A 26,791-nucleotide genomic window follows, 5' to 3' on the forward strand; every position below is an offset into this window, starting at 1 on the left:
GTATTTCATAATGTTTTAGCAACAATGACCTTTTTATTTCATAATGAGAATCTCATACTAAATAACTTTGTCAACCAATCAGCATTGGTGTGTTGTTCTTGCACCCCCATTGGCTAATCCCAAACAGCGACTAGTCTTCCTTCTAATACATGACTGACTGCTTGTTTAGCTAGCAACAAATAGCTTGGTGGAGTTGTATGAACAGAAGCCCATCAGTCGGTGGATCTATGTGAGAAGAGGCTATTTTAAACTGCTATTATTGCATTTATTAAAGGATCAGGATTATAATTACTCTTTATAATGTTTACATTGATGAGGCTGTGCTGAGCATGAAGCAGAAGTTGGGTTCTGATTGCAGCTTTTGATCTGGTAAACTGCTAAAAGGTTTTTCTGCCTTTTGACTGCCATTAATCTATTTTATCTGGTCTAGTCTAAAAACTGCAGTATTTAGACATTTTAAACCTGTTTGCTCTTGTAATTCAGTTGCTATACTCCGGGAGTGTGTTCATGACTTAAGATGTTGAATGGGTGTGGTTGCTTAATGCATTTTCTGAATGTTTGTCATGATGTTGATGGATTGTTTGTCACATCCTTATCCAGGGAGCCGTTTTCATCTAAAAGGCGAGAAGGGTCAAATAGTCATGGTTCTTCCAAATCAGGAGGTCATGATTGACAGACCACTGGTTGATACAAATTTTCTGTCTTTTTAGGATACTGAGATACCCCAAGGTATCATCTGAAGTGCTTGGGTGGGGAATGGTGTTAAGGACAAAGCTGGTAAAACACATAGGTTGTGTCTAAATGTTTTCCCTAACCCTAAATTTAGAGAGCTGCATAGTGATTACGCCATTTTAGACGAGGGTCTGAATCTCTATTGTATAAAAAAGTAGTGGACTTGAAAAGTAGTGATCATCCCCGGTCACTAGATGAGAACATATATGCCATAATGCTTTGTGAGGGCTCTCCTTGCAAAGCATTATGGGATTTCTTGTCACAACAGCCAATAACAAAGATGGTGCAGGCACCGTGCGGTGAGGCAGAGCCATGTGACCAACAAGGAGCCAAAAGTAGTGATCATCTGTCCAAACGGTCAGTTTTCTGAGTTCACAATAAAATTTATAGTACCTGCTCTATATAGTGATTGAGGAATTTAGGGGTTAAAGCAGATGCTCGGACACAGCAATTGTTTCATAGATAGAGGCATCCAAATGAGGAATGTGTTTTCTGTCCTCAACTGAAAGCAGCCTGTCCCATCCTTCCACCTTGTAACTGAGCTCATGGAGTTTGTTTGAATGTCAGGGTGCTTAGCCAGCAAGAGAACAATCCAGTAAATGGTAGTAGAGAGAGTATCCTTGCCTACACCAATCAAACCTGCCATTGTTGTCTCTGGATCATCTTCAGACTCAGCAAGGACTTTTATAATGGCATCAATCATTACCCTTATGACCTGTGGATTAAGTCTTATTTTCATTGGGGAAAGTCTGAAGCCATGGCATGACATAGACTAAACTTCCCATCACTGTCTGTCCAAACTGATCTATGTTATCCAATAAGGCTCTGAACTCTACATCATCGTCACCATAGCATTTTCCAAAGCACAGAGCAGAAATTGCATTGGCAAGACCTACTGTCAGTTGATGCTTCAGGTTAAAATGCTGTGTCTGAGTGCAGAGTTTAAGGAGATTCTCTACTAGTTCTTTGGACTCACTGGCAATTTGATCTTCAAAAGATTTTTTTATATGACTGTTGCTGTGATTAGAGAAAGTCCAACTCTTTTTGTCCCCTGATACACTCTGAAAGGACATAAAGTGTGGCTTCCTAGCAAACTCCCTGCTGTGCTGAAACAGAGCCTCTCGGATCAACTGGGCTCTGTTCAGGACCACTACATTGATGCAACCCCAGTGAATCTGATATACATCCCTGTATTTCTTTGCATCTTAGGAAAGGAGATAAGAGGCATTAGACCAAGCTGAAAAGCATTGCTGGCTACTTGCATTTTCCTCTTGAGTTTTAGGTCCCTAACCCACAGGCGGGCTTCCAGACAGCGGAGAAAAACAAACAAAGTAACGAGAGCAGGTTTGACATGTCAGCTCCAGTGCATGATGATGCTGCTGCTGCACTTCAGAGCCAACTCTGCAACCATTAGAGCTATTCCATTTTCTGAAATAAACGGTCTTTAAAAAGTTTTAATTTGCATGATGTATCTAGATAGAGTGTTAAACTGATCCTTAGAAATTTTCACAAAAATGATCTTACTCTTCCCACTGGCAAGGGTAAGGCAACAGTATTGCAGGGTACCAGGCCATGAGCTTCACTCATGGTGCCATAAAATTATAGGGAATTCATAAAAGTTCATTTGAAACTATTCATCATAAAAAGGCTGGTATTATCCTATATACAAGGCAGAAATTAATTAATTAATTAATTAATTTATCCTTTGTGACAAAATAAAAAAAAATTCATTAATTGTCAAAGGTGTAAGATAGGGACCATATTTTTTTATAGTAATAAAAAATAAGAGATTATAACACCCACCTCCCCCCACTACTACACCCCGTTCCCCCCCTCCCCACACAAACACACACACACCCACACACAATACTTCCAGAAAGAAAAATAGATTATTTAACTGTATGCACATCTTTTAGTTTAATAATTTGGTATTTCATCAACCTGTTTTATGTTGTAATTAGAAAAATGTTTTATGCTTTGCCAAGTTTTATAGTAAGATGCTTTTTTCATCCTCTCTATTAAGGCGAAATAAATCAGACACACCAACAATTTACAATTCATTTTAATTTTAAATACAGCTTATTTATTTCAGTATATAAAGGTTCAGTGAGTCTTAAAAAAAGCAGGCCCTCCAGATAGAAGGCTTTAACATTGGAAGCTGACCGGGGTTCATTTTCTGTCTTAACACAGGCAGAAAAACATCCCTTGGATATTAAAATGTCAAGTTGTGAACACAGAGGCTTAGAGTAAGTGCACCAACATCCGTGTAGCTTTGAAAAACTGCACTGTAAACAAACATGGTTTTAAGAATGCCTCACAAGTGAGAGAAATGTCTTACACATGTGTTTTGTTGTACTGAGAAAAAGAGAGGCATGGCATAATGGTAGCTGCAGTGCTTGTACAGTGAAAGTAAAGCTTTGATGCAGAAAGTCTGTTAGTCCTTGCGGTCCCCAGTGATGTCTCATTCTTGTTATTAGAAAAGTATTGGATCCTCCTTGCTGAAAGATTCCTTTCTCAATTCAGATTTTTTTTTACACAAGCTCATTTTAGTATCCATTGTGTTCTAATGTTTTAGATACAATAGATAGTGATTACATTTGTTTCGTAACTGTCATACATTAAATACAATATATATGGCAAAATTAAAATACATTTTAAACACAACAAATTAGAGCAATGGACGTTCAAGTTTCTTAGTCACATTCTCAAGTATTTGATATGCATCAGCAATACTTTAAATGTCACTTTTGAACACATAGTTGTGCTTAACTGGATGACAAACAAGCATGTGTTTCTCTAATAAATCTTATCAAGTGCAGAGTATTACTGAGTATTGACAGAGTATTAGTGAATATTTTATACTCTCCAATGACCCTAACACTCTATGAACGTATGTTATATTTGTATCAGACATCTTTTGAAGATAGAAGTCAAAGTATGCATTACATTTTCATATTTAATATAGAAAACTGTTTTTTTTTTTTGCAAGAATACAGACTTCAAAATGTAATTGGTGGTAAAGTGTGTAACAGAAGTATGGCATGGTGTTTATGCTGGGGAGACCACACCAAGCAACTTTCCCCTCAGCTTGGCTCTTATATTAAACTGGAGGGGCTTCAGCGTGAGACCATAAGTGCAATCCAGAGTAGGAGGCATAGAAGAGTCGCTCTCAAATGTGAGCTGATGCAGCAGGACAGCTGCAAACAGATACACCTGCACCTTGGCAATCTGAGAGCCGATGCAGCGCCTCTTACCTGTTGAAAAAATCATCACGCTACTGGTTCTGTCTTTGTCCAGGGCACCGTTCTCATCAAGGAAGCGTGTTGGGTCAAACACGTGGGGGTCTTTCCACTTCAGGGGGTCGTGATTGACAGACCACTGGTTGATAAAGACCACTGTGTCCTTGGGGATGTGGAGGCTTTCGATGGTGACATCTGACGTGGTTGAGTGTGGGATAGTGAATGGGACAAAGCTGGTGAAACGCATGGTTTCGAAGATGAAGGCGTCCAGGAGAGCCAGTTTGCTTCTGTCCTCAGTAGATGGCAGCCGATCTTGGCCTACCACTTTGTCAATGAGATGCTGCAGTTTGGTTTGGTAATCTGGGTATTTAACTAGCATGAGGAGAAGCCACTGCATCACAGTTGAAATTGTATCTTGACCTGCTCCAATCAGATCAGTAACAGTTGCTTCAACAAATTCACTTCCCAACACGCACTCCTCTCCATGCTCTATCACTTTAATTATGGCATCACTCATGTCCCGGGTCACCTCTGGGTTGAAGGTCTCCCTGTGCTGTACAACCTTGTCTTTCACATAGCCAAAAAACTCATTGTTTATGCTTTTGAAAGTTTCATAAACATTTCGCACAGGATTTGGAAAGGACTGCAGCCAGGGCATGACATCTACTAAGCTACCTGCTCCAACTGTCTCTCCAAACTTGTCCACTCTGTACAACAAGGTTCTGAACTCTTGGTCATCATGTCCATATCTCCTTCCGAAGCAAAGAGCACACATGATGTTTGCAGCAGCTACTGTAAACTCATAAGCTGGATGAAAATACTGTCCATTAGCGCTGTGACGTAAAAACACCTGCACCAGTTCTGTGGCCTCTGCCACAACATGCTGCTCAAAGGCTTTTTTGGTCTGACTGTTTGCTGAAGAAAACGCTCTGAGAGTTGACTGTGCAACTTTCCTGTGCACTTTCCACTGTTTGCTGTAATTATTGAACGTCAGGCTCCTGCCTCCAGAGATCATCTGGAATGAGACAAAGTTTGGTCGTCCTGCAAACTCTGTGCTATGCTGAATCAGTGCCTGATGTATTGCCTTTTCTCCGTTGAGGACCACCACATCGCTGCAGCCCAGCCTTATCTGGTACACATTGCCATACTTCTTGGCGAGCTTTGCCAGGGTGATGTGAGGCATTTGTCCCAGCTGCATGGCGTTACCCACCACGGGCCAGGCAAAGGGTCCCGGCAGTCTCCTCTTGAGCCTGAGGTTTCTGACCCACAGGCAGGCTTCCAGGCAGACGAGGAAAACAAAAGACACAACCAGGGCAGGGTGGACCTGTCCGCTCCATTCCTTGATGATGCTGCTGCTCTTCACACTAAATTCACTTTCAATTGCCATTTTTTCAAGACTTTTCCTTTTTAACAGTCTGTTTAATGCTTGTATGTAAAGAACAAAAAAAAGCTTATGGGTCCATATCACCTATGAAACAGCTAGTCAAATCCCAGTAATATATTCATAACAGGTTTTACTTCTAATCAGTCAGTCTATCAAGATTTAAGGCTTAAGTGCCTCCTTTTGGTGCTCTACAGCCTCTTAAATGCTTGCTGTTAGTGGGCAGGGCCCAGGATAACTTTCACACTCCTCCCATTGTGGTAGCAGTGTAGACACCACTGCAGCGCATTATCTCTCTGCTGTTGGTCGCTCTCAGGCGCGCGCAGCACAGATTGTCGGGGGAAGCCAGGAGCAAGCAGCATGACGGACCGCAGTCAGCGCTGCAGAGGGGGAGAACTGGCAGACTGAGGAGCTGTCGGGCGAGTTTATCAAAGGCACTGCAGGACTGGCAGAGAAGAAAACTTTTAACTTAGATGTAATTCTCCTAGATTTGTAATAGATATAATATTATCTATTAGGAAACTTTATAGAATAACTTTGAAAGCTTTTAAACTGATTTTACCTTAAATATGATTTAAGTTTATTATAAGTATTAAAGCTGAAATAATTCTTTTTTTAGCTGCTGCAATTCCTTGATTTTATTTATAATCGACATGTATAATCGACATTTATGACTACCAGAGGGAACTGAATTCACACAAAACATGCCCATTAAAGCACCACCTAAACACAACAACACTGCAAAAAGCTTCCCAGCAATTTTAAGATGGGGTTGATTTCTGTAATGGCGAAGAAGATCCCTCCATCAAAATGGACAGCAGTATTAATTAGAGTTTATCTTTTTTGTTAATAAAATGTAAACATGTTTTTTTTTTTTTTTCAGTCCTTCCATATTGCTGAGAAAACAATCAGGTGATTTAAGAATAATTTCTGCCAGTCAATTACAATAATAAAAACTATGTAGATTTGTATTTTTCTTTTAACCATATAACACTGTAAATTAGTATGTATTAATAATAGATGGATGATGAACTCATTCTGGCAGTTTCCAAATTAAATTAACTTTATATGTGTAATTTGTGTCTTTCCTTTCTTCTTCTTCAACTCAATACCAATATTCCTTTTTGACCTAACGTTAATGTAACAAATACTTCAGAGCAGACAAACCATCAATTATTGATGTTTAGGTCTTGTTTTTGCCAACAAATAAACTGCGGTTCTGCAGGAGTCTCAGCATTACATCACTGCTCAAAATAAACCCCCCCACCATTTCCACAGTGAGCGCAAAAGCTTGATGTGGCGAAATCATGCTTCAATTGAAGCTTTTTGTCTTTACTAACAAATCAAAAAGTGCATGTTTCAGATTTCCATTAGTATTTATTAGTACAAGCTTTCTTCTGCAGTGAATGAAAAAATGGTTTTGCATTCTTACCAAATATATATACTTTTTTAAGCAAGTACATAAATACCCATAGGGATGTAAGACATTGCTAGAGTGGAAAGTTAGAAATCTTGTTAACAAAGATATGGGAAAGTGTTTGGTCTAAAAGGCAAGACAAGGAAGGAGGACAGGGATATACTGCTGGTACACAAAACAAAAAAACAACCACACTGTAGTTTACTTTTCATGCATCATGGATTACATTGCCTTTCAAAAGACAGAGACTTAGACTTGGACAAAAGGATTATTATATGCGTACCTCCCTTTTTTAGCTCTTTCAAAATAATCTATGTTGCAAATGGACTTTGACTGTGTGCCCCATTTTTTTGAACCGAAGCAAATTTAGCTCTGAATTTTCTTTCATATATATTGCATATATATTAAAGAAATATATGCATATATATGAAAGAAATATATATATTGCATATATAGCTGTTATGTTATGTTATGTTGCAGATATATTTCATATATCTGCAACATAACATAACATAAGAGCTATGTCTAGGAGAGACACAGAACTAAACTGTCTCAGCTAAAGAGGGTACCAGGTCAGAGGAAGCTAATAATAAGGGAAAAAGCAGAATGTGTCAGGATTTGTTTGTGGTTTGATGAACCCAAACGCAAAGGCACGGAGGCAGAGGTGGGTTTTTGTTGATTTAATGAAAGGTAAACAGATGACTAAGGGAGGAATACAAAAAAATCCAAAAAGCCAACAAGAAATAGGTAAAACAAACCACAAACCATGGAGACGTCAGGGGAAAACAGTCATGACGAGGTAAGACACAGTAAGACGGAGTTGAACGAAGTTAGACGAGGAACCAGCACCGAGGAAATGCACAATTAAAGTATTTATGGCTAACTGAACAAAGAGAGGACTAACGAGCAGATTAGGAGCAGGTGTGGGCAGTCTAAGGAGCTAGGGAAAAAGGAGACCAACACAAGAGGGCAACTGAGAGCAACAAATTAAAACCTGAGAACTGAAATATAACCACAAAACACAACAAAATAAGAATTAAACCAATAAAACTAGAAAAGCTGGAGCAAAGTTAAAACGAATACTCAAAAAAAAAACCATAACAGAACCAAGACTGTGACAGAATGAATATAAAGTTAGAAGTTAAAATAATAAATAATGCAAAGAGGGTTGGCCTAGTGGCGAGAGCAGTGCACTTGTGCTCTGAGAAAGTTGCAAGTACCCGGTTCAATCCCCACAGCCTCCACTCTGGGTTCCTGGGCAAAAACCTCAACCCCACGCTGCTCCCCGGGCACCACAGAATGGCAGTCCACTGCTCCCAAAGGGGATGGGTTAAACGCAGACTTAAATTTCTCCAGTGTGAGATCAGCAAAGTTCCTTTTTTTAAATGTGATATTAGAAATAGAAGGAAGAAGGGTGGTGAATTGTGGTCCCTATGTACTCCAGTAGCATAACTCCTCTGTTCAACTGATTGTGGAAGCTATGCGGCTGTGCTGTGGCATTCCAGCTGATTGAAACAACCCTAGTCAGTCAGAGCTGTTCCACCAGGTGTGCTGTGGTACGTTTGTTTACCGTCCAGGATACACTTGTAGTCGCTGCTTCTCTGAAATACAATGCTGTTCTTTGTTTTATTCCTCTTGCCGCACCAACTGGGTCAATCCGTAGCACAGCGGATCCTTCAGGCAAGGACTCATTTGATTAAAAGCAAAGTGGATCGAGTCGACTGTAAAATTAAAAGGCTACATATGCAGACTGTGGATCCATTTTCTGGACTTTTATCTTTGTGAAAATAAACAAAAATGTAAAGTTTGTAACAATAATGGCAGAACTAAATTGCATGTTTTGTGCTTTTGTTTTTTTTAACAATAGCTCTAAATCAGCCCCTTGATGTCGAGTCTATTCAAAGCTCTGCCTTAGAGCTGTTTGTCTTGAGCAATGTGGTGTGGCATGGTACTAAAGGCCCTACAATAATTTCTTGCTTAACCAGGCACATAGTAAAATTTTTAAATGCAATGGCTACACAATGTATCGCTGTTCTTTTCTCCCGTATTCTTGTAGCTTCTTACAGCCCCCCCCCCCACCTCCACAGGCCACCAGCTGCTCATCATCCACATGTGGCTACTCGAATCCCCGTTATGCTAATTAGAACCAGGTTTGTGGTGAAGGAAGGGGGTACTTGGGTGGCAAGGTGCAGGATTTTGTGTGTGTGGATGCGCATGGGATGGGAGTCGGGGTGTTGTATGAGCAGTTGGCATGTGGTTGCCTTGTTTGCCTTTGATTACCCCCTTGATGACCCTGTGTTGACTCGGAGTGAGCTAAGGGGGTTGGGGGCAGTGGAGTGGATCAGAGATGAGGCCCTGATGTCATGTGCTGGCGGGTGGGCGAGCTCACTGTATGGAGACAGGACCAATGGCAGACGAGCCTGCCCCGTCTCTGGAGCTAATCATTGTTTACTATTCTCATTTCCACTTTGCAGTGAGCTACTGTCACGCACAGCACAGAGAGGCAGGCAGATAGGGGAATTGGGGGATGGATGGGGTTTCTGGAGGTACATGGAAGCAGTGAGGAGAGGAAAGTCGGGGGTTCAGCTGGCAAATTAGGAACCTTTCGAAAAAGAATTGAAAGCTTTTAGAATATTTAGAGCAAAGGTGATCCAAGCATATAAGAAACACAACAGCCAAAAATGATTTAGAAAACACCAACAAAAACATTCCTTAGGCAATTGGCATCTTGGACTGCTGTGGGGGGTAACCACCGGACATAGCTAGCTGGAGATCATGATGTTTCAGTGAGAGCTTTCTTTTCTGCCAGACCACGGGATGGGGGAAATAGAGATGCTTAAAAAATTGACAGTCTGAGTTGATTGCTGTTCATGTGTAAACAGTAAAAAAAAAAAAAAAAACCAACAAAGTCAGAACTAATTTCAGAACTGGCTCACCAACGGATGTCCTTATTGCACATGTGGTTTGACCGCTTTACTAAGAGCACAAAATACAGGAAGAATAAAATAATTCAGCAAAATGTCCCAGACATCATATTTCAGTTGTGGTTGTGCTTTTTCTTCACAGATTCTCATTTTTTGCAAGGTAGTATTGTGTGTCTAAACAGCATCAAAACAGCATCCAACATGAAGAAATCATATATATATACACACACACACACACACACCGGCCCACACACACACACACACACATATATATATATATATATATATATATATATATATATTTTTTTTTTTTTTTTTTTGCATATTTATTGGGATTAGGCATGTTACATTTACAGTTCAGTGTTGTATCAGGGCATATCAGTTTGCTGTTTGATCTGACCGTCTTCCTCTGAGAGTGAGTTGGAAAATATAACAACACTTTTGACTGATTGTAAACGTTAAGCATTTTGCATATACCAATAATAAAATCTTAATTATTGTAAATAGAAATTGTGAATAGTGTCAAAGCATAACAGACAACATAAAAAGGTCATGGTCGAACACAGATACACATCTTTTAACAGGGTACAAGGGATATACTTTGTATATGGAAGAATGTAATAGTGTGGTGGCCTGAGTTTGCTATTTTTTAAAGATTAAAAGTATGAACAAAAGGAAACTGCTTGTTGGAATATATGGAGACCTGTTTTGATAAAATGCCATAGGCATTTCTTAAACTGTTATTTCAAATATGCAAAGCGTGTAATATTAACAGTTTTTGTTTGTTTTTTTTAACCATTTATCCTTTGTAATGAAGTCTCGGGCACCCTAAAAAATTAAAATCCAATCAAATCAGATGGATTCAAGTTTAATTATGTAAATAAAATATATATATAAGTTAAGGGATTAAGATGGACTGCATCTTCTTAACTTGGCAGCAGTCCCTCATTGTAAGAAGTGAAAACAGTAAGGAAACTTCCTTGATCTCCTTTTTACTTTAATGAGGTTGCCTGTCCCACTGCTTGCTAAATGGAAATGTTTAAATGGAAATGTTGTAACATATAAGTTGATAACCAGAATTGTCATTTCAATTCTTCAAAGCATACAGTCAGGATTACTTTTATTGTCAATTTGGTACCAAAATTCCAACATTGTTCATCAGCAATGCAAGCAAAACCTTTAAGTTGAAAATGAAGGAATACATAGCCAATGCAAGAGTGGCTTTGTATTAATATTTTCTTAATTTTTTTTTTCCAATGTTCCATATTTAAAGAATTATACATATCATTAACAATATTTCTATAATTATTGTTAGATGGGCTTTTTTGTTATATGTAATACAAAATCTGTTTACCTTTTTTTATTTTGAAATTAATGTCACTAACAGTTACATATTAATTGCAAACTGCCCAAAACTGACTGGTGATATAAAGCGAGCAGAAATAATTGAAAGCTGCATCTCTGGAAAGTTTTAGGACCTACTTCACTTCATAATGGGACCTTCCAAATGAATGTCATTTATTGACTGTAGACTTATGAAGCGATCAAAAGAGGAATTTTAGGTATCGGTTGGGGGTGAGTGCCTGAAAAAGGATATCAGGTAAATATTTTAGAGTAACTCATAGATTTGATCTCAGCTGTAGTAGCTGTCCACAGATGTATTACAATCAGTAATAAGCAGGAAGTTTAGTTTGCATCAGTCTGAAATCATAAAGAACTCTATTTTTCCTCTAATGCACTCTATGCTAATGGGACCACTTCTCCTTTCGTTCGGGCTCCTCAAAAGATCCTTACCGAATACGGTGTCCAGAACAGGAGCAATGTAAATTGAGCAGCAGAGGGATTGTGTTTATAATCCATTAGACTTTGTGTGCAGGAGGGGGGGTAGCGCGGGGATGAGTTTGCGTGCCATGCCGACCTAGCGTGCACAGAGGTTGGTCACTGAACTCTGGCTTCCCTGTTGAGCAGGGACAGGGAGGTAGGGGGAGGAGGTGTTAGGCTGCAGGGAGTGATTAAAATGAGACGAGGGGGAACGCGCACGTCCAAACAGCTTCCATATGAGCCAGAATCTGCAAGCTTAGCAATGACAGACCGAAGACATATTTAAGGAAATGGTTTGTTGCACATCATCCTAACTCCCTATAAGAACTGCATCAGCATGTTTATTAGTTAACTACAAATAAACTTGATCAATGCACATGATGAAAGTTCTTGAGCTGGACTCTTTTATTTTATTAAGTTTGTGTGATTAAAGGAAAACCAGACATATTATTAATAAGATATTTTCAGTAAATAAAGACTTTACAAATTAAATTGTATGATGGAAGTTAACAATAACAGTCAGTGGAAAATATGTAACGCTGCTGGTTACAACTGAACTTTCCAAAATGATGTAAAAACATTTTACCGTATTTAGTTTAAAGACAAAATAGCAAAAGGACAAACTTATTTTTAGATTCAAAAGTTGCTCAAACAGCTGATGACACCCACTGTTTGCCCTTTCAACCTTTTTCTAGTTAAAATTTCATGATCAAGCATTTTTTTTAATAAAAAATGTCATTACTCTGTGTAGAGATTAACCGATATTGCTTAATTTCTTTTACCCAAAGGTATGAAAATATCTTAAAGACCCAGGGATGCGGCCTTGATTTTCTAAGGAAACATTTTCCCACTGATATGAACTGCTTTTAAATTTAACATTTTCTTGATAAATATTTCACATACAAAATTCATAAATTCCATAAAAACAATTGTGAAAAATATAAAAAAAGTCACATTGTTTTATTGTGTTGAATTTGAAACTTGCAGAAGTCCATATTACTTTATATTTATAGGGTTAATTCATATTTCACGCTAATAGATATACATTTATTGTAGCCATTTTCTAAGCATAGTTAAAGTGCATTTTCACATAAATTTGTTTTTAAAGAGAACCACATTTTTTTTTTTTGGATCCTTTTAATTTGTCACCAGCTTTTAAAGAGATACATAATAATAACTTTACTCAATTAGTTTAGAATAGAGGGATTATAATTTTATGAGGAATAAGACTACAGTTAGGAGTTACAGTAATGTAGATTTATGCAGGCACAGACCTTCAGGTAAAAAGTGTGTTAATCATAATTAAATGATAGGCTTTTTTTTTTTTTAATTAGTGATTAAAACAAACAAATAGTTTATTTCTTGTTTTATTTTCACATTTTTTGAATAAAGGTTAATATTTTTTTATTTTCTAGCCCAGGAGTTTTAACAAGAAAAAAAGCATCTCTAAAATTGTGATAGAATAAAGGAGGAGTATCAGTTTTAATAAAATACATTTTTTTTAAAGTAATCCTAATTAAAATATTTCATGTTAAAATGTGTTTATACTCTTCTCAATAGTTATTTCTTTAATTCCCATTAATCTATCAAACACTTTTGTATTTTCTAGCCTTTGTTCGCTTCCAACAAATATTTTTAAAACTGTATTTTTTGTGAAAAGCTTTACATTTTGCCTTTACCTTATTCTTTTCCTCCCTCCACGAGTTTTTAATGATCAGATTTGGATATAACTGTGGCTGGGCCAGTCGTTTAATGTTACTCCAGTCAGAGGAAAATACAGTGGCGGTATAAAGAGTTCATTTTTATGGAAGCCCGTTTCTGCCACTCTGTAAAAAAAAAAAAAAAAAACTATCTCAATATAATGAGATAGTATCTCATTATAATGAGATAGTATCTCATTATAATGAGATAGTAACTCATTATAATGAGATAGTATCTCATTATATTGAGTTACTATCTCATTATAATGAGATACTATCTCATTATATTGAGTTACTATCTCATTATATTGAGATAATAATTTTTTTTTTTTTTACCAATTTTTAAGTTAAAATTGAGTATTTTTGGTCAATAGCTCCCAGGTCATGTGACCTATTGATGCAAAATCAGTGTGAAATTGTTCTACTAGTCTCTTGTGATGGGGCACACTCATTTGTTTTGCATTTTAACTCTTTTTTTATTTTTTTACCAATTTTTTTAGTTAAAATTGAGTATTTTTCGTCAATAGCTCCCAGGTCATGTGACCTATTGACCCAAAATCAGTGTGAAATGGTTCCACTAGTCTCTGTAGATGGGGCACACTTATTTGTTTTTCATTTTAACTCTTTTTTTATTTTTTAGCAATTTTTTAAGTTAAAATTGAGTATTTTTCTTCAATAGCTCCCAGGTCATGTGACCTATTGACCCAAAATCAGTGTAAAATTTTTCTACTAGTCTCTGTAGATGGGGCACACTCATTTGTCTTTCATTTTAACTCTTTTTTTTATTTTTTACCAATTTTTTAAGTTAAAATTGAGTATTTTTGGTCAATAGCTCCCAGGTCATGTGACCTATTGACCCAAAATCAGTGTGAATTGTTGGGTCCTCCCTTACATGGGCCCACCACCCGTGAGAGGGGCCATAAGGGTTGTATGCAATGTGTGTTGGCCGGGGGAGGGGACCCTGGTGGTCCGATCTTCGGCTGCAGAAGCTGGCTCTTGGGATGTGGAATGTCACCTCGCTGGTGGGAAGGGACCGGAGCTAGTGTGTGAGGCTGAGAGGTTCCGGCTAGAAATAGTCTGTCTCACCTCGACGTATGGTTCTGGTTCTGGAACCAGTCTCCTATAGAGGGGCTGGACATACTTCCACTCTGGAGTTGCCCACAGTGAGAGGCGCTGGGCAGGAGTGGGCATACTTGTTGCCCCCCATCTCGGCGCCTGTACGTTGGGGTTCATCCCGGTGAACGAGAGGGCTCCGCCTAAGGGTGGGGGGACGGGTTCTGACTGTTGTCTGTGCTAACGGGCCGAACAACAGTTCAGATTACCCACCCTTCTTGGAGTCCTTAGAGGGAGAACTGGAGGGTGCCTCTCCTGGGGACTCCCTTGTTCTGCTGGGAGACTTCAACGCTCACGTGAGCAATGACAGTGAGACCTGGAGGGGCATGGTTGGGAGGAATGGTCGCCCCGATCTGAACTCGAGTGGTGTTCTGTTGTTGGACTTCTGTGCTTGTCATGGATTGTCCATAACGAACACCATGTTCAAGCATAAGGGTGTCCATATGTGGTAAAAAATAAAAAAGAGTTAAAATGCAAAACAAATGAGTGTGCCCCATCTACAGAGACTAGTAGAATTATTTCACACTGATTTTGGGTCAATAGGTCACATGACCTGGGAGCTATTGACCAAAAATACTCAATTTTAACTTAAAAAGTTGGTAAAAAAAAAATAAAAAAGAGTTAAAATGAAAAACAAATGAGTGTGCCCCATCTACAGAGACTAGTAGAACAATTTCACACTGATTTTGGGTCAATAGGTCACATGACCTGGGAGCTATTGACCAAAAATACTCAATTTTAACTTAAAAAGTTGGTAAAAAAAAAATAAAAAAAGAGTTAAAATGAAAAACAAATGAGTGTGCCCCATCTACAGAGACTAGTAGAACAATTTCACACTGATTTTGGGTCAATAGGTCACATGACCTGGGAGCTATTGACCAAAAATACTAAATTTTAACTAAAAAAATTGGTAAAAAATAAAAAAAAGAGTTAAAATGAAAATCAAATGAGTGTGCCCCATCTACAGAGACTAGTAGAACAATTTCCAAGTGATTTTGCGTCAATAGGTCACATGATCTGGGAGCTATTGACCAAAAATACTCAATTTTAACTTAAAAAATTGCTAAAAAATAAAAAAAGAGTTAAAATGAAAAACAAATGAGTGTGCCCCATCTACAGAGACTAGTAGAACAATTTCACACTGATTTTGCATCAATAGGTCACATGACCTGGGAGCTATTGACCAAAAATACTCAATTTTAACTTAAAAAATTGGTAAAAAATAAAAAAAAGAGTTAAAATGAAAATCAAATGAGTGTGCCCCATCTACAGAGACTAGTAGAACAATTTCCAAGTGATTTTGCGTCAATAGGTCACATGACCTGGGAGCTATTGAAGAAAAATACTCAAGATAGTATCTCAATATAATGAGATACTATCTCATTATATTGAGTTACTATCTCATTATAATGAGATAGTATCTCATTATATTGAGATGCTATCTCATTATAATGAGATAGTTTTTTTTTTTTTTTTTTTTACAGAGTGGCGGAAACGGGCTTCCATACATTTTAAACCTAAATCTGCCAGAGGTATGAAATAACTTTGCACTGAACAGCATCACAATTTATGATTTTTTTTTTTATCTTCATCACATTGCTGAATCTATAACTTTGCTCAGGTTTTTAATTAGCAAAAACAGTTGTCTTGGGGTTTGCTGTTTGCACCTTTTTTCTTTATTAATGATATGTGAAAATGAATTTAATTTAAGATATTTACATATGACAGTTATGGATTTGTATCTTCTCTGTAACCAGCATTATGGATAACTGCAGTATACCTAGAGAAAATAGTGAGTATTAAGTGCTGTGCTAAACATAAGCACAGTAGGTTTAATTCCGGAAAAATTAAGTCTGAGTAAATGTAGTGTCATGATTGTGCCCTTTGTGGACTTCTGTTTAAGTTTCTTTTTAAGTTCTCAGTTAGACTTTGATTTATGTGATTCTATGTTTTCTTGATCATGGTTTTCTTTTCCATTTTGTGTTATATTTGAGTTTTATTTTTATTTACTCTCAGTGGCCCCCTTTTTCAGTCACCTTCTTTTAGCTCCTTCTAGTTACTTTTGTCTACACCTGTTCCCTATCAACTAATTAGTCCTCTCATGTGTCTGTCTCCCCTATACACACCTCCTGTTCAGTCACTCTTTGCTGGATCCTTGTCATTCTTTTGGTTTATTCCTCCCTCGTGTCTCCCAGCATTTGGTTCTTGAGTTTCCTTGTCCATCAATTCTGGAATGAGGATTTTGTATCTTAATTATTAATGAAAATATGCAAACAAATTTCCCTGCCTCTTTCTACTCTGCATTTGAGCCCACAACTCCATCCACCCTGACATGAAGAGAAACTATCATTTTACTTAAATTGAGCAAACCAGCTTCCTTGTAGAAATTACCTTTGACCTCAAAAAGTTACCTCACAAAGATGTATAGTGGAGCTTAATGCAGACAATTAAATGCAAAAGAAAGTTTTGAATAAACTGCATATTTTGCATTGTATCCATTTCTAAAATGTTTTAATAACAGTTTAACTTTATTGATCTCGCATTGGAGAAATTTAAGTCTGCATTTAACCCATCCTCTTGGGGAGCAGTGGGCTGCCATTGTGTGGTGCCTGGGGAGTAGTGTGGGGTTAAGGGTCTTTCTCAAAGAGCCAGAGTGCAGGCTGTGGGGGTCGAACTGAGTACTTGCAACCCTCTCAGAGCAACAGCGCGCTGCTCTCAACTGCCTTTGGCAGAGGATAAAAGGGATGGTTCTTTCTGAGTTTGTGGAAGATGTACCTATTAACCGTTTTAGGTACCTGATGTACCTGTTTTTTCACATTGTATTATTTGAATGATTAAAATTTTGTAATTTCCTTTTGAGATTTCAAATTTTGTGAAAATTCAGATCTCAAACTCAAAGCAGGCAGACACTTTTAACTACAAGAATAAAGATAGTAATTGAACAAAAAAAATCTACTGTACTTTGGGCACACTGAACATGTCATGTTTACGTTGGATTCTTCTAGTTATGTTTTTTAGCAATACTTCTGTTTGCACCTTCGTACTTCGGCACCTTCATGTAGTTGAACAATGCCAAGTCACCTGCTGCTGCAACACAATGAGCTCTCACTTACAGCTGTGAGACTTGGAGAAAGCTCAGTGATGAGGAAACATCATAAAAGAAAAAAAAAAAATCTACACTCCTGTTGTATGCTGTCACATAGACTCAATTTAAACAGAACATTGGGATTTACCAGAGCTGAATAAGATATTTGCAGTTGAATTAAAAGAATGAACATGTAAAGCTTTGAGGAGGAGTTAATTGTGTGATTGTGGGTGGCCCTGTGACCACTCAACCCATTTGCACACCACAGCTCTGTGTATCTTGGATTGCTGAAGGTGGAAGTAATTACTGCCGAACAGAAACTTCAGCATGAGCAGTGAATTCACAAGCTGATGCATTCACGGCTTTTTCTGTATGGACAACTTTCAAGGAGGTTTTCTGTTGAGTTCAAGGCTACATCTTTATGCTGTCAGACCAAGTTTTCTTTCATATGTATAAAAGCCTAGAAATCCTTCTGTAATCAGACAAAATTGACCCTTATTATCTAATTAATTAATTAATTATTCATTTGAAGAATATTATGCAAGAAAACCTCTTCAACTTTTCATAAAACTATAAATAGGAGCCACTAAAGAGAGCTCAGCTGAAATGGGGGATTTGCCTGTGTGCAGCACCTTGAAAAACTTTTTCTCTCTCCTTTAAATTTGTATCATGAAAACCCAAAACTTCAGTGTAATTAATCTGAACTCTTTGGGAAAGAATGAGCCAAGGAATTACATAATACTGAAATAGACATGATAAGTGCCTGCCTTAAAAAAAAAAAATAAAATGCAAATATTCCAAATTTCTAAGCCCAACCACTGAGTAAAGTCCAGCTCCCTTCATTGCCATCTGCACTCATCCAATTATTAGACAATATTTCATAACTGGTCTGTGGTCTGACGTTTTTATGGTGTTCAGTACATTTTCTTATTGAGCCAATTACAATATTTCTATACAAACATTAGTTTAAACCAGAAGCTACGGAGATCCACAGCTCAGTGGCAAGAATCAAACATGAAAACACAGTTGTTCTACAAATCTGATCCTTGTAGATTTATAGATGGAAACTAAAAGTATTCCCTTTAATATTGCAGAAAGCATAAGAGGTAACACAGTAAACAACTTTAAGAGGATCATCTGATCAGATCTAGCAATCTGGTCATATTGGTGGAGTTTAAATCCAAAGGACATGATGAGGGAAATTAAAAGGAAAGAAAGAAAATGTATTTCTTTCTATATATCTTCCTTAAACAAGTTGCTTGTACCTTTTAAAACATAATTTACCTGGGCAAATATGCTGTGGTCTCATCTTTCTGAATCTTTTTATTTGATGGTATTAAATTTTTTTTTATATTACTCTTCACTATTTCCTGTCATAGTTCTTGTGGATCATTGTCTTATTTGAGTTGTTTTTTTGCTTGTTAGTGTTGTGGAGTTGGCATCATTTCTTAGTTTGCTGCATATTAGCTCCTGACTTCTTAACACAGTACTTTCATTTTCAAACCAATTAACCGTTTTTTTTTTTTGTTTTTTGTTTTTTTAACTCTGCCTGTTTCAAGCCTCTTTTGCATTATTTGGAAAATGAGTTTGCAGGGTTGGGCTGACATCATCAAAATAACCTTGAAGACTCCATGCAGACTTTTATTTTTTCTTTTTTTTTAGCATTTTGGTAAACTCAAGAAGACAAATAAGGACTGAGATCTAATATTAATTTTGGACAGAGCGTATAAAATCTGAGCCAGTGAAGAGAACTGTTCACTCATTAAAAGCTAATCATGTTAACATCATTTCATACAATTTATCTTTGAGTTTCCAGACTTTATTTCACTCTGGCATGTGTACAGGGCCCAGCTGCTCTGGGTTCGGCCTCATCCCTCCTGTCAGGCTAAACAAATGTGGAAATAACCTGGAACTATCCATCTGTTTGACAGCTCCAACATTCTTGTGTATACTAGATCTTTATTTGCAAAGTAAGCAGACATGAGGATGCTTTAATGCTGTCAATCACGCAAATAGCTAGCTCTGTTCTTCTGACTGAGTAGCTTATCATTATACTTTTACTTCTGTGTACATTTGGCCAGCAGGGAATGTCATGTTAGCAAAATAAATGTGCAGTAATTTTATCTTTACCACAGTGCTTTTCTCAGAGGAATTTCTCTATATAAGGCATTTCCATTTGGGTACTATAGTTATTTTGGGAACAGATTAAACACCAAGTTGTAAGCCAAACAAACAGAAGGAATGTCCAAACTGACATTTGATCCTTATCTAGTGTCTTTTATTTATTTTCATCTTTCAATTCCAGTTTCACCATCTTGAAACACTATGAATAAGTTGGTTTCATATACTGTAGCAGTCAATGGGGTAATCATTATTAAATTTTACTGCAAAAATATTTATTAAATTAGGTAAAGAGGATAGAGTGAATAGAGAAAGTCATAACCAATCTGTATAGATCTCCTTTTATATTTTTTCTGTAAGTTGCACAAGAGAATTGAAAATAGGTGACACACACAGGGTGTTTATGATGCTAGAGGACTGATGTTCTGACATTGTTCAATCACAGATTCAGTGATGTGCAAAGTCGTGCATGACATTTCTGACTTTAATAAAGTAAAAAAGTTCTGCTGCCGAAAAAGGCAAGTATTTATTTGCAAGTATTTATTTGCTCATTTTTTTTCTGTATTTGTTTTCTTTTTTTGTTTTGTCTGTTGCCTAATTTGAAAACATGTAATTACTAGTGAAGAATGTAACTGAAAGAATGTAATTCCATGCAGAAAGAACCTTGGCCGGGAATCGAACCCAAAACCTTCTTGCTGCAAGGCAGCAGTGCTACCCGTTGCCAAAATTCACCAGAATTAATTTCATTTAAAACTTGCTTTTTTCCACACTTGGACCTTTTTGTATTGATTCAGAAAGACCTGTGGAGTTTTATGCACCTGTATCTTGTTTATAATTTGTGTGAGCATACGATTTGGCATCACCTTGCAAAGAGCAATTGTTTTTTTTTTTTATGTACCCCTTTTAAAGGTAAACACTTTATTCTTGCTTTTTATTTTCATTTTCCTGGAGGAAATACAGGGAAACCCTCTTTTCCTTTTCTCCCTCCCTCGCTTTATTACCTCCGTCAGCCCTAATTGGGTTGATGGGATGGCTGTTGCATGACAAGACACATGTCTGGGCCCCTGCGTGAGAAGGCTGCCCTCACTCTTGCTGAGCTTGTTTTCTTTGCGTGACCATATCCCTCCCTCTGTCACTTCTGGCACCTCTCGACAAGGCCCCCCCGACCCTGTTCATGCCCTCGTTTGCTGGCATGTGGCTGGTTTATTTGCATTGGCCATCTGCCCGTGTGAAAGGCAAATTTTACCGCACAGTGAGAGAGGGGGAGGCGAACTTCAGAAGGAGTCATGCCAAAGGTGCATGGAGGAGTAGAAAGCAAAGATGGGGACACCTTCAATTTGGGGCTGACATGTTTAGCTTCATGAGCTCCCTTAGCCAAAGTGAAGTCGAACTTAACCAGTTGTAAGTGCTGTTGAGGATCCAGATCCAAACCTGGGTCATTCAGAGTTTACCGTGCAACCAACAGCACCAGAGAATGAGAAGAAAGAAAGGAAAGAGGAGCAAGAGGTTTGTGGTTGCATTTGTAGAGTTCACTTGTTCCCATTACTGTACAGGTGCTGGTCATAAAATTAGAATATCATGAAAAAGTAGATTGATTTCAGTAATTCCATTTAAAAAGTGAAACTTGTATATTATATTCATACATTACATACAAACTCATATATTTCAGATGTTTATTTTGTTTAATTTTGATGATTACAAATGACAACAAATGAAAATCTCAAATTCATCATATCAGAAAATTAGAATATTGTGAAAAGGTTCAAAATTGATGGCCCCTGGTGCCACACTCTAATCAGCTAATTAACTCAAACCACCTGCAAAAGCCTTTAAATGGTCTTTCAGTCTAGTTCTATAGGCTACACAATCATGGGGAAGACTGCTGACTTGACAGTTGTCCAAAAGACGACCATCGACACCTTGCACAAGGAGGGCAAGACACAAAAGGTCATCGCTAAAGAGGCTGGCTGTTCACAGAGCTCAGTGTCCAAGCACATTAATAGAGAGGCGAAGGGAAGGAAAAGATGTGGTCGAAAAAAGTGTACAAGCAAGAGAGATAACCGCACCCTGGAGAGGATTGTGAAACAAAACCCATTCAAAAATGTGGGGGAGATTCACAAAGAGTGGACTGCAGCTGGAGTGAGTGCTTCAAGAACCACCACACACAGACGTATGAAAGACATGGGTTTCTGCTGTCGCATTCCTTGTGTCAAGCCACTCTTGAACCACAGACAGCGTCAGAAGCGTCTTGCCTGGGCTAAAGAGAAACAGGACTGGACTGCTGGTGAGTGGTCCAAAGTCATGTTCTCTGATGAAAGTAAATTTTGCATTTCCTTTGGAAATCAAGGTCCCAGAGTCTGGAGGAAAAGAAGAGAGGCACTTCATCCACGTTGCTTGAAGTCCAGTGTAAAGTTTCCACAGTCAGTGATGGTTTGGGGTGCCATGTCATCTGCTGGTGTTGGTCCATTGTGTTTTCTGAGGTCCAGGGTCAACGCAGCCACATACCAGGAAGTTTTAGAGCACTTCATGCTTCCTGCAGCTGACCAACTTTTTGGAGATGCAGATTTCATTTTCCAACAGGACTTGGCACCTGCACACAGTGCCAAAGCTACCAGTACCTGGTTGAAGGACCATGGTATCCCTGTTCTTAATTGGCCAGCAAACTCTCCTGACCTTAACCCCATAGAAAATCTATGGGGTATTGTGAAGAAGAAGATGCAATACACCAGACCCAACAATTCAGAAGAGCTAAAAGCCACTATTAGAGCAACCTGGGCTATCATAACACCTGAGCAGTGCCACAGACTGATCGACTCCATGCCACGCCGCATTGCTGCAGTAATACAGGCCAAAGGAGGCCCAACTAAATACTGAGTGCTGTACATGCTCATACTTTTCATGTTCATACTTTTCAGTTGGCCAACATTTCTATAAATCCTTTGTTTTTATTGGTCTTCAGTAATATTCTAATTTTCTGATATGATGAATTTGAGATTTTCATTTGTTGTCATTTGTAATCATCAAAATTAAACAAAATAAACATCTGAAATATATGAGTTTGTATGTAATGTATGAATATAATATACAAGTTTCACTTTTTAAATGGAATTACTGAAATCAATCTACTTTTTCATGATATTCTAATTTTATGACCAGCACCTGTAATTCAACAAACATCCACACAAACACTGATCTTACCACACATCTTACCTCATGCCAAATTGTCCAATTGTGCTCTGACCGGGTATACAAAAGGTAAAGGGAAGAAAATTGAGAAAAAAAGTTCTCCCAAAATGAGGGCATCCAAAAGGCCTCTATTACTGCAGATAGGGTTTTGTGCTCTGATTTTACTAGGTGGTCTAGTTCACTCAAAATGTTGTATATTATACAGTCAGTTTGAAAACATTGGAATATAATTGGCAAGTTAATTTATTCTATTAACTCAATTCAGTACATGAAAGTGATTTTGAAACATGAATTAGAGACTCCAGTTTTATTACTTCTATATAAAAATGAAGTATTTATGATTTTTTTTTTGGCTCATAGTTGATGAAAACGTAACATTTTAGAGCAAATGAAAAGTGTTTTGAAGCCAACATCGGTTGAAAGCAAATAAGGTGCTTCTTGTAAAATTTGCAAATAGAAAAATCATTAACTTGATATTGAGTATTAATTATGTTTTCAGTTCAGATTATTCACATATTTTCCATTAACAGCACATTTAATCTCAAGGTACTTCACAGAGTCACTAATTTCATACAGACATGTTGTTTTTTTATCTAAGGAAACCCAGCTGATTGCATCAACTCATTGACTTTTGCAAATTCACTTTTGATAGTGGACATTCACTCTCATAGTGCTGTTAACTTTGCAGCAGTCTCTCATACTAAGCATGCATGCAGTAGAGTAATAGAAACCTCCAGCTGAACCTTGCTTAGTCTGAACAGCCTTCTGCTGCAAAGGACTTAGACTTTGAGAAGACAAGCAGGCAGACCCTCAAAAGCACTAACCCAGTCATGGTGGTAAAGTTGCTCCATAGGTGGCTTTGTCAGGGAAACAGTTTGCAGAGCCAGTTTTCAGGTAAAAAGTATTTAAAAAGCACATAGAGTTAGGTGTAGTAAAGACTTTGCCAACTGTTTCTAGGAGAGAAAATGGACTAAACACTGAAATACAGGGCCAACTGTATTTTCTGTAATTGAGTTGTTGTAGGCAACACCCAGCACTATGCCTTCCTCCAAGGTACTGTCACAGCTTAACAGAGCACTAGTTACAATTTAGCTACTGTAAAAAGTAAAAACAGACTTAAAAGAAAGTTAAAAAAAATAGGTGCCAGGCCAATCATAAAAGTGGCCACAAGATACCTGAAGTCCTTTACTTGAGGCAGGGTTGCTCCCTTAACCTGAAGAGGGCAGGCTACTTTCTCTGGTCGAGATGCTGGGTATCCATTCTCTGCTTCCACCATGGAAAGTGAGATGACAGGGTTGAGGACACCCTCTAAGTATGCCTTCCATTGTCCAACAATATACTCAGACAAGTTGAGCAACGCTCCACTGTAAAAAGTTATGGTTAAGCCCTATTTCCTCCCTCAGAAGGAGCAAGGTGATTCAACAGAATTTTTCTAAGACTGAAATGATTGGACTTCTGCGTGGTCACGCCAAACTCCTTAAATAGATTTTCCCTTCTCTACTGTCTGGGCATTGGCTGGCCCAACATTACCTGTTAGCTGTTGTGGGCTGGTCCCACATACTGACCAGCCTTGATAGGAATCGTTCTTCAGCTTGACAGTATCCCTTCCATCCGGCTCTACTGGAGAAGGAGCCTAAAAAGTTGTCTCTAACTAAGGGCTCAGCCAGATTTTCCCAAGAAACTTATCACTACTTGCCTAGGCTTGCTGAGTCTTCCTCCTCTGCTAGCAGATCCAATTCACAACCAGGTGGACAGCTCTATCCTTCTCTGCACCTAAGATGTATAAGACATGCAGGCGAAGGCTAGAAGGTAAGACAACTAACATTATTATTACCCTCTAGCCTATTGTGTTGTGCATTGATGAATATCCTTGTGCTGGAACACCAGTGATAGAATATGTCTTGTGTTCCCCACCAGGTACCACTGTCATTTCCTGCTTAGGCACTGAAGTTCCCCCAGTAGGATGATGAAGTCCCTAGAAAGGGGTGCTGTCAAGCACCCCCTCCTGGCTGACTCCCCTACACAGCACCCATTTAGCCCTTGGCCTTGAAAGACATGACACAGACATGCAGACTAAACCAACAGGTTTTATTGTGTGACATGTTAAAAAAGAAACAAAAAGACTTCAGAGACCCTCAGGAGGCAGATGCTTCTCAGAGATAAACATTATGGCCTATTGTTACCAGGTAGGAATGTGCAGTGTGACAATATATATGGTGTTACGAGATGGATAGCACTGCCACAGTAATCTATCATACCAGTTGAGTGTAAAAAGCATTTGCCTGGACCGCAAAGCTGACTTACGATGTGTACACAGCATTTCAGCCTGGAAAGGAATTATTAGAATAGAATAGAATAGAATAGAATAGAATAGAATAGAAAATACCTTTATTGTCCCACTATGGGAAAATTATGGTGTTTACAGCAGCAAAAAGATTATAGAAAAATGGTCATATGAATATGGACCTTAGAAAAATGTATAAGAATAACATAATAGTGAAGATTTAAAAGAAAAACAATAAAATATTGTAAAATGTTTTAAAAGTAAACCAACATGGAGCATGATTTCTAAGGCGAGACTAACAGAGCCAGCAAGACAATTTAGAACTTATCAGATAACTCGGCTGTGTGGCAAAAACACCTTCTAAAAAAAGAAAAGTATTTACAGCAGCTAGTTGTTGAAATTTATACGAAATGTTGAGGGCATAATTAAAAACGTTGCTTTTTGCAGCTGCAGTTTTGAGTGGTTGCAGAAGGTTTCATCATGGGCCCGGCTCTTGCGTTGGGATTTGTCATGGCTACTTTAGATCAGAGAGTATTGTGCCTTACCAGACTTATTTACGCCTTGTTTGTGCTAATAAAGCATAGCCATTAAAACAACGACACACATGTTGCAGGTAGACAATTTATTGGATAAACAGAGAATACATTTTAAACACTGCAGTCAAATTGAAATCTTCTTTAGTCATAATTCATACTCACCACGTTTAACACAGGCACCAGTCTAAATCTTCATTGTACACAGAGAAGCTTATGATCTCAGTGACTGGCAGCAAGATGAATCTGGCTGAGTGTTAAGAAAGCAGAATACCACAACCCTATATACATAAAATCAAAAGTATGGTCCAGATTATCCTGTTATTCGACTTCAGTCGCTACCTTTGCTAACATTGAATCATTTGAAGCAGTTTGGCTCTGGAAGCTGGAAGTCATACTTTAGTTTTTGTAAGCATAAACATTAGTTTCAACTGAGGTAGCTATGAATAATACAGTACACCACTAACCTTGATTCTGAGTATGGAGAAGTGAGTTATTCAATAATGGAAGAGAACGGATTGTTTCAAGTAATAAAATACATCTGAAATGTAGTTGATTTAATGGACAGATTTTAAAGCACTATGTTAAAAAGATTTTTTTTTCTAAATTAATGCTCATCAAGCTGAAATCCTGTGGTTTGTCCAAGGCTTTTTGCGAACAAGCTGGACCACATACTGTGACAATGCAATTATTTTGAATCGCCACATCCTTAAGTTCTGAGATTGCCTTCAGTGACAAACAAGAAACATTAAAAAGCCCTGTAGAAGATGGGAAAATAGAAAACACAACCCTTCTTGGAAACAAACTGTTCTGGTGGTCCCTCACATTAAACTGCCACTAACTTAAATGCAAACACACAAATGCAAACAAGAGCTGATTTGGACTGGATGATTTCTGTATTTATCTCCTTGTGTGATCTTAGTTCATTTGTTTAGAAAATAAACTCTCACCCTTGGATGAGTAGAGACATGCACTGTTGAATGATTACGGGCTCCCTGTAGAAAAAAAAACATTGGCAGAAATCTACTATATTTGAGCAAAATAATAGTTAAAATAAAATACCCACTCTGTGCGCTTACATTGTTTATTAAATATACTATGGACACACTGCACTGACACAGAAAATCTTTTATCATCAATAAACAATTCTCTGCTTATTCTGAAAAATTAAATATACATTTTTTCTCCCAGAAACCAAGCTTAATATGTTGATTTCATTTGAATTATGATTAGTATTATTAGCATAGCATTTTTT

At 37.9% G+C, this 26,791-nt stretch overlaps 1 protein-coding gene, 1 long non-coding RNA gene and 1 pseudogene across 2 annotated transcripts; all 3 read right to left on the minus strand.

The window, feature by feature from the left end:
- Positions 1-1,157: 1,157 nt before the first annotated feature.
- Positions 1,158-2,143, minus strand: LOC119787490 (annotated as a pseudogene).
- Positions 2,144-2,776: 633 nt separating this feature from the next.
- Positions 2,777-5,541, minus strand: LOC119787518 (cytochrome P450 1B1-like). The gene has a single exon (XM_038291427.1). It carries the CDS (start codon positions 5,356-5,358, stop codon positions 3,781-3,783), a length of 1,578 nt encoding a protein of 525 aa, XP_038147355.1. The 5' UTR covers positions 5,359-5,541; the 3' UTR covers positions 2,777-3,780.
- Positions 5,542-10,066: 4,525 nt separating this feature from the next.
- LOC119787520 lies at positions 10,067-24,156 on the minus strand. The gene is made up of 3 exons (XR_005281327.1): positions 23,895-24,156; positions 16,454-16,555; positions 10,067-11,769 (listed from the first exon to the last, which is right to left on the minus strand). It is a non-coding gene; the product is annotated as an uncharacterized LOC119787520 (long non-coding RNA).
- Positions 24,157-26,791: the final 2,635 nt, after the last annotated feature.

The sequence above is a fragment of the Cyprinodon tularosa genome, unplaced genomic scaffold (genome assembly GCF_016077235.1).
Source record: "Cyprinodon tularosa strain WSP-4 unplaced genomic scaffold, ASM1607723v1 ctg3, whole genome shotgun sequence".
Classification (NCBI taxonomy): domain Eukaryota; kingdom Metazoa; phylum Chordata; class Actinopteri; order Cyprinodontiformes; family Cyprinodontidae; genus Cyprinodon; species Cyprinodon tularosa.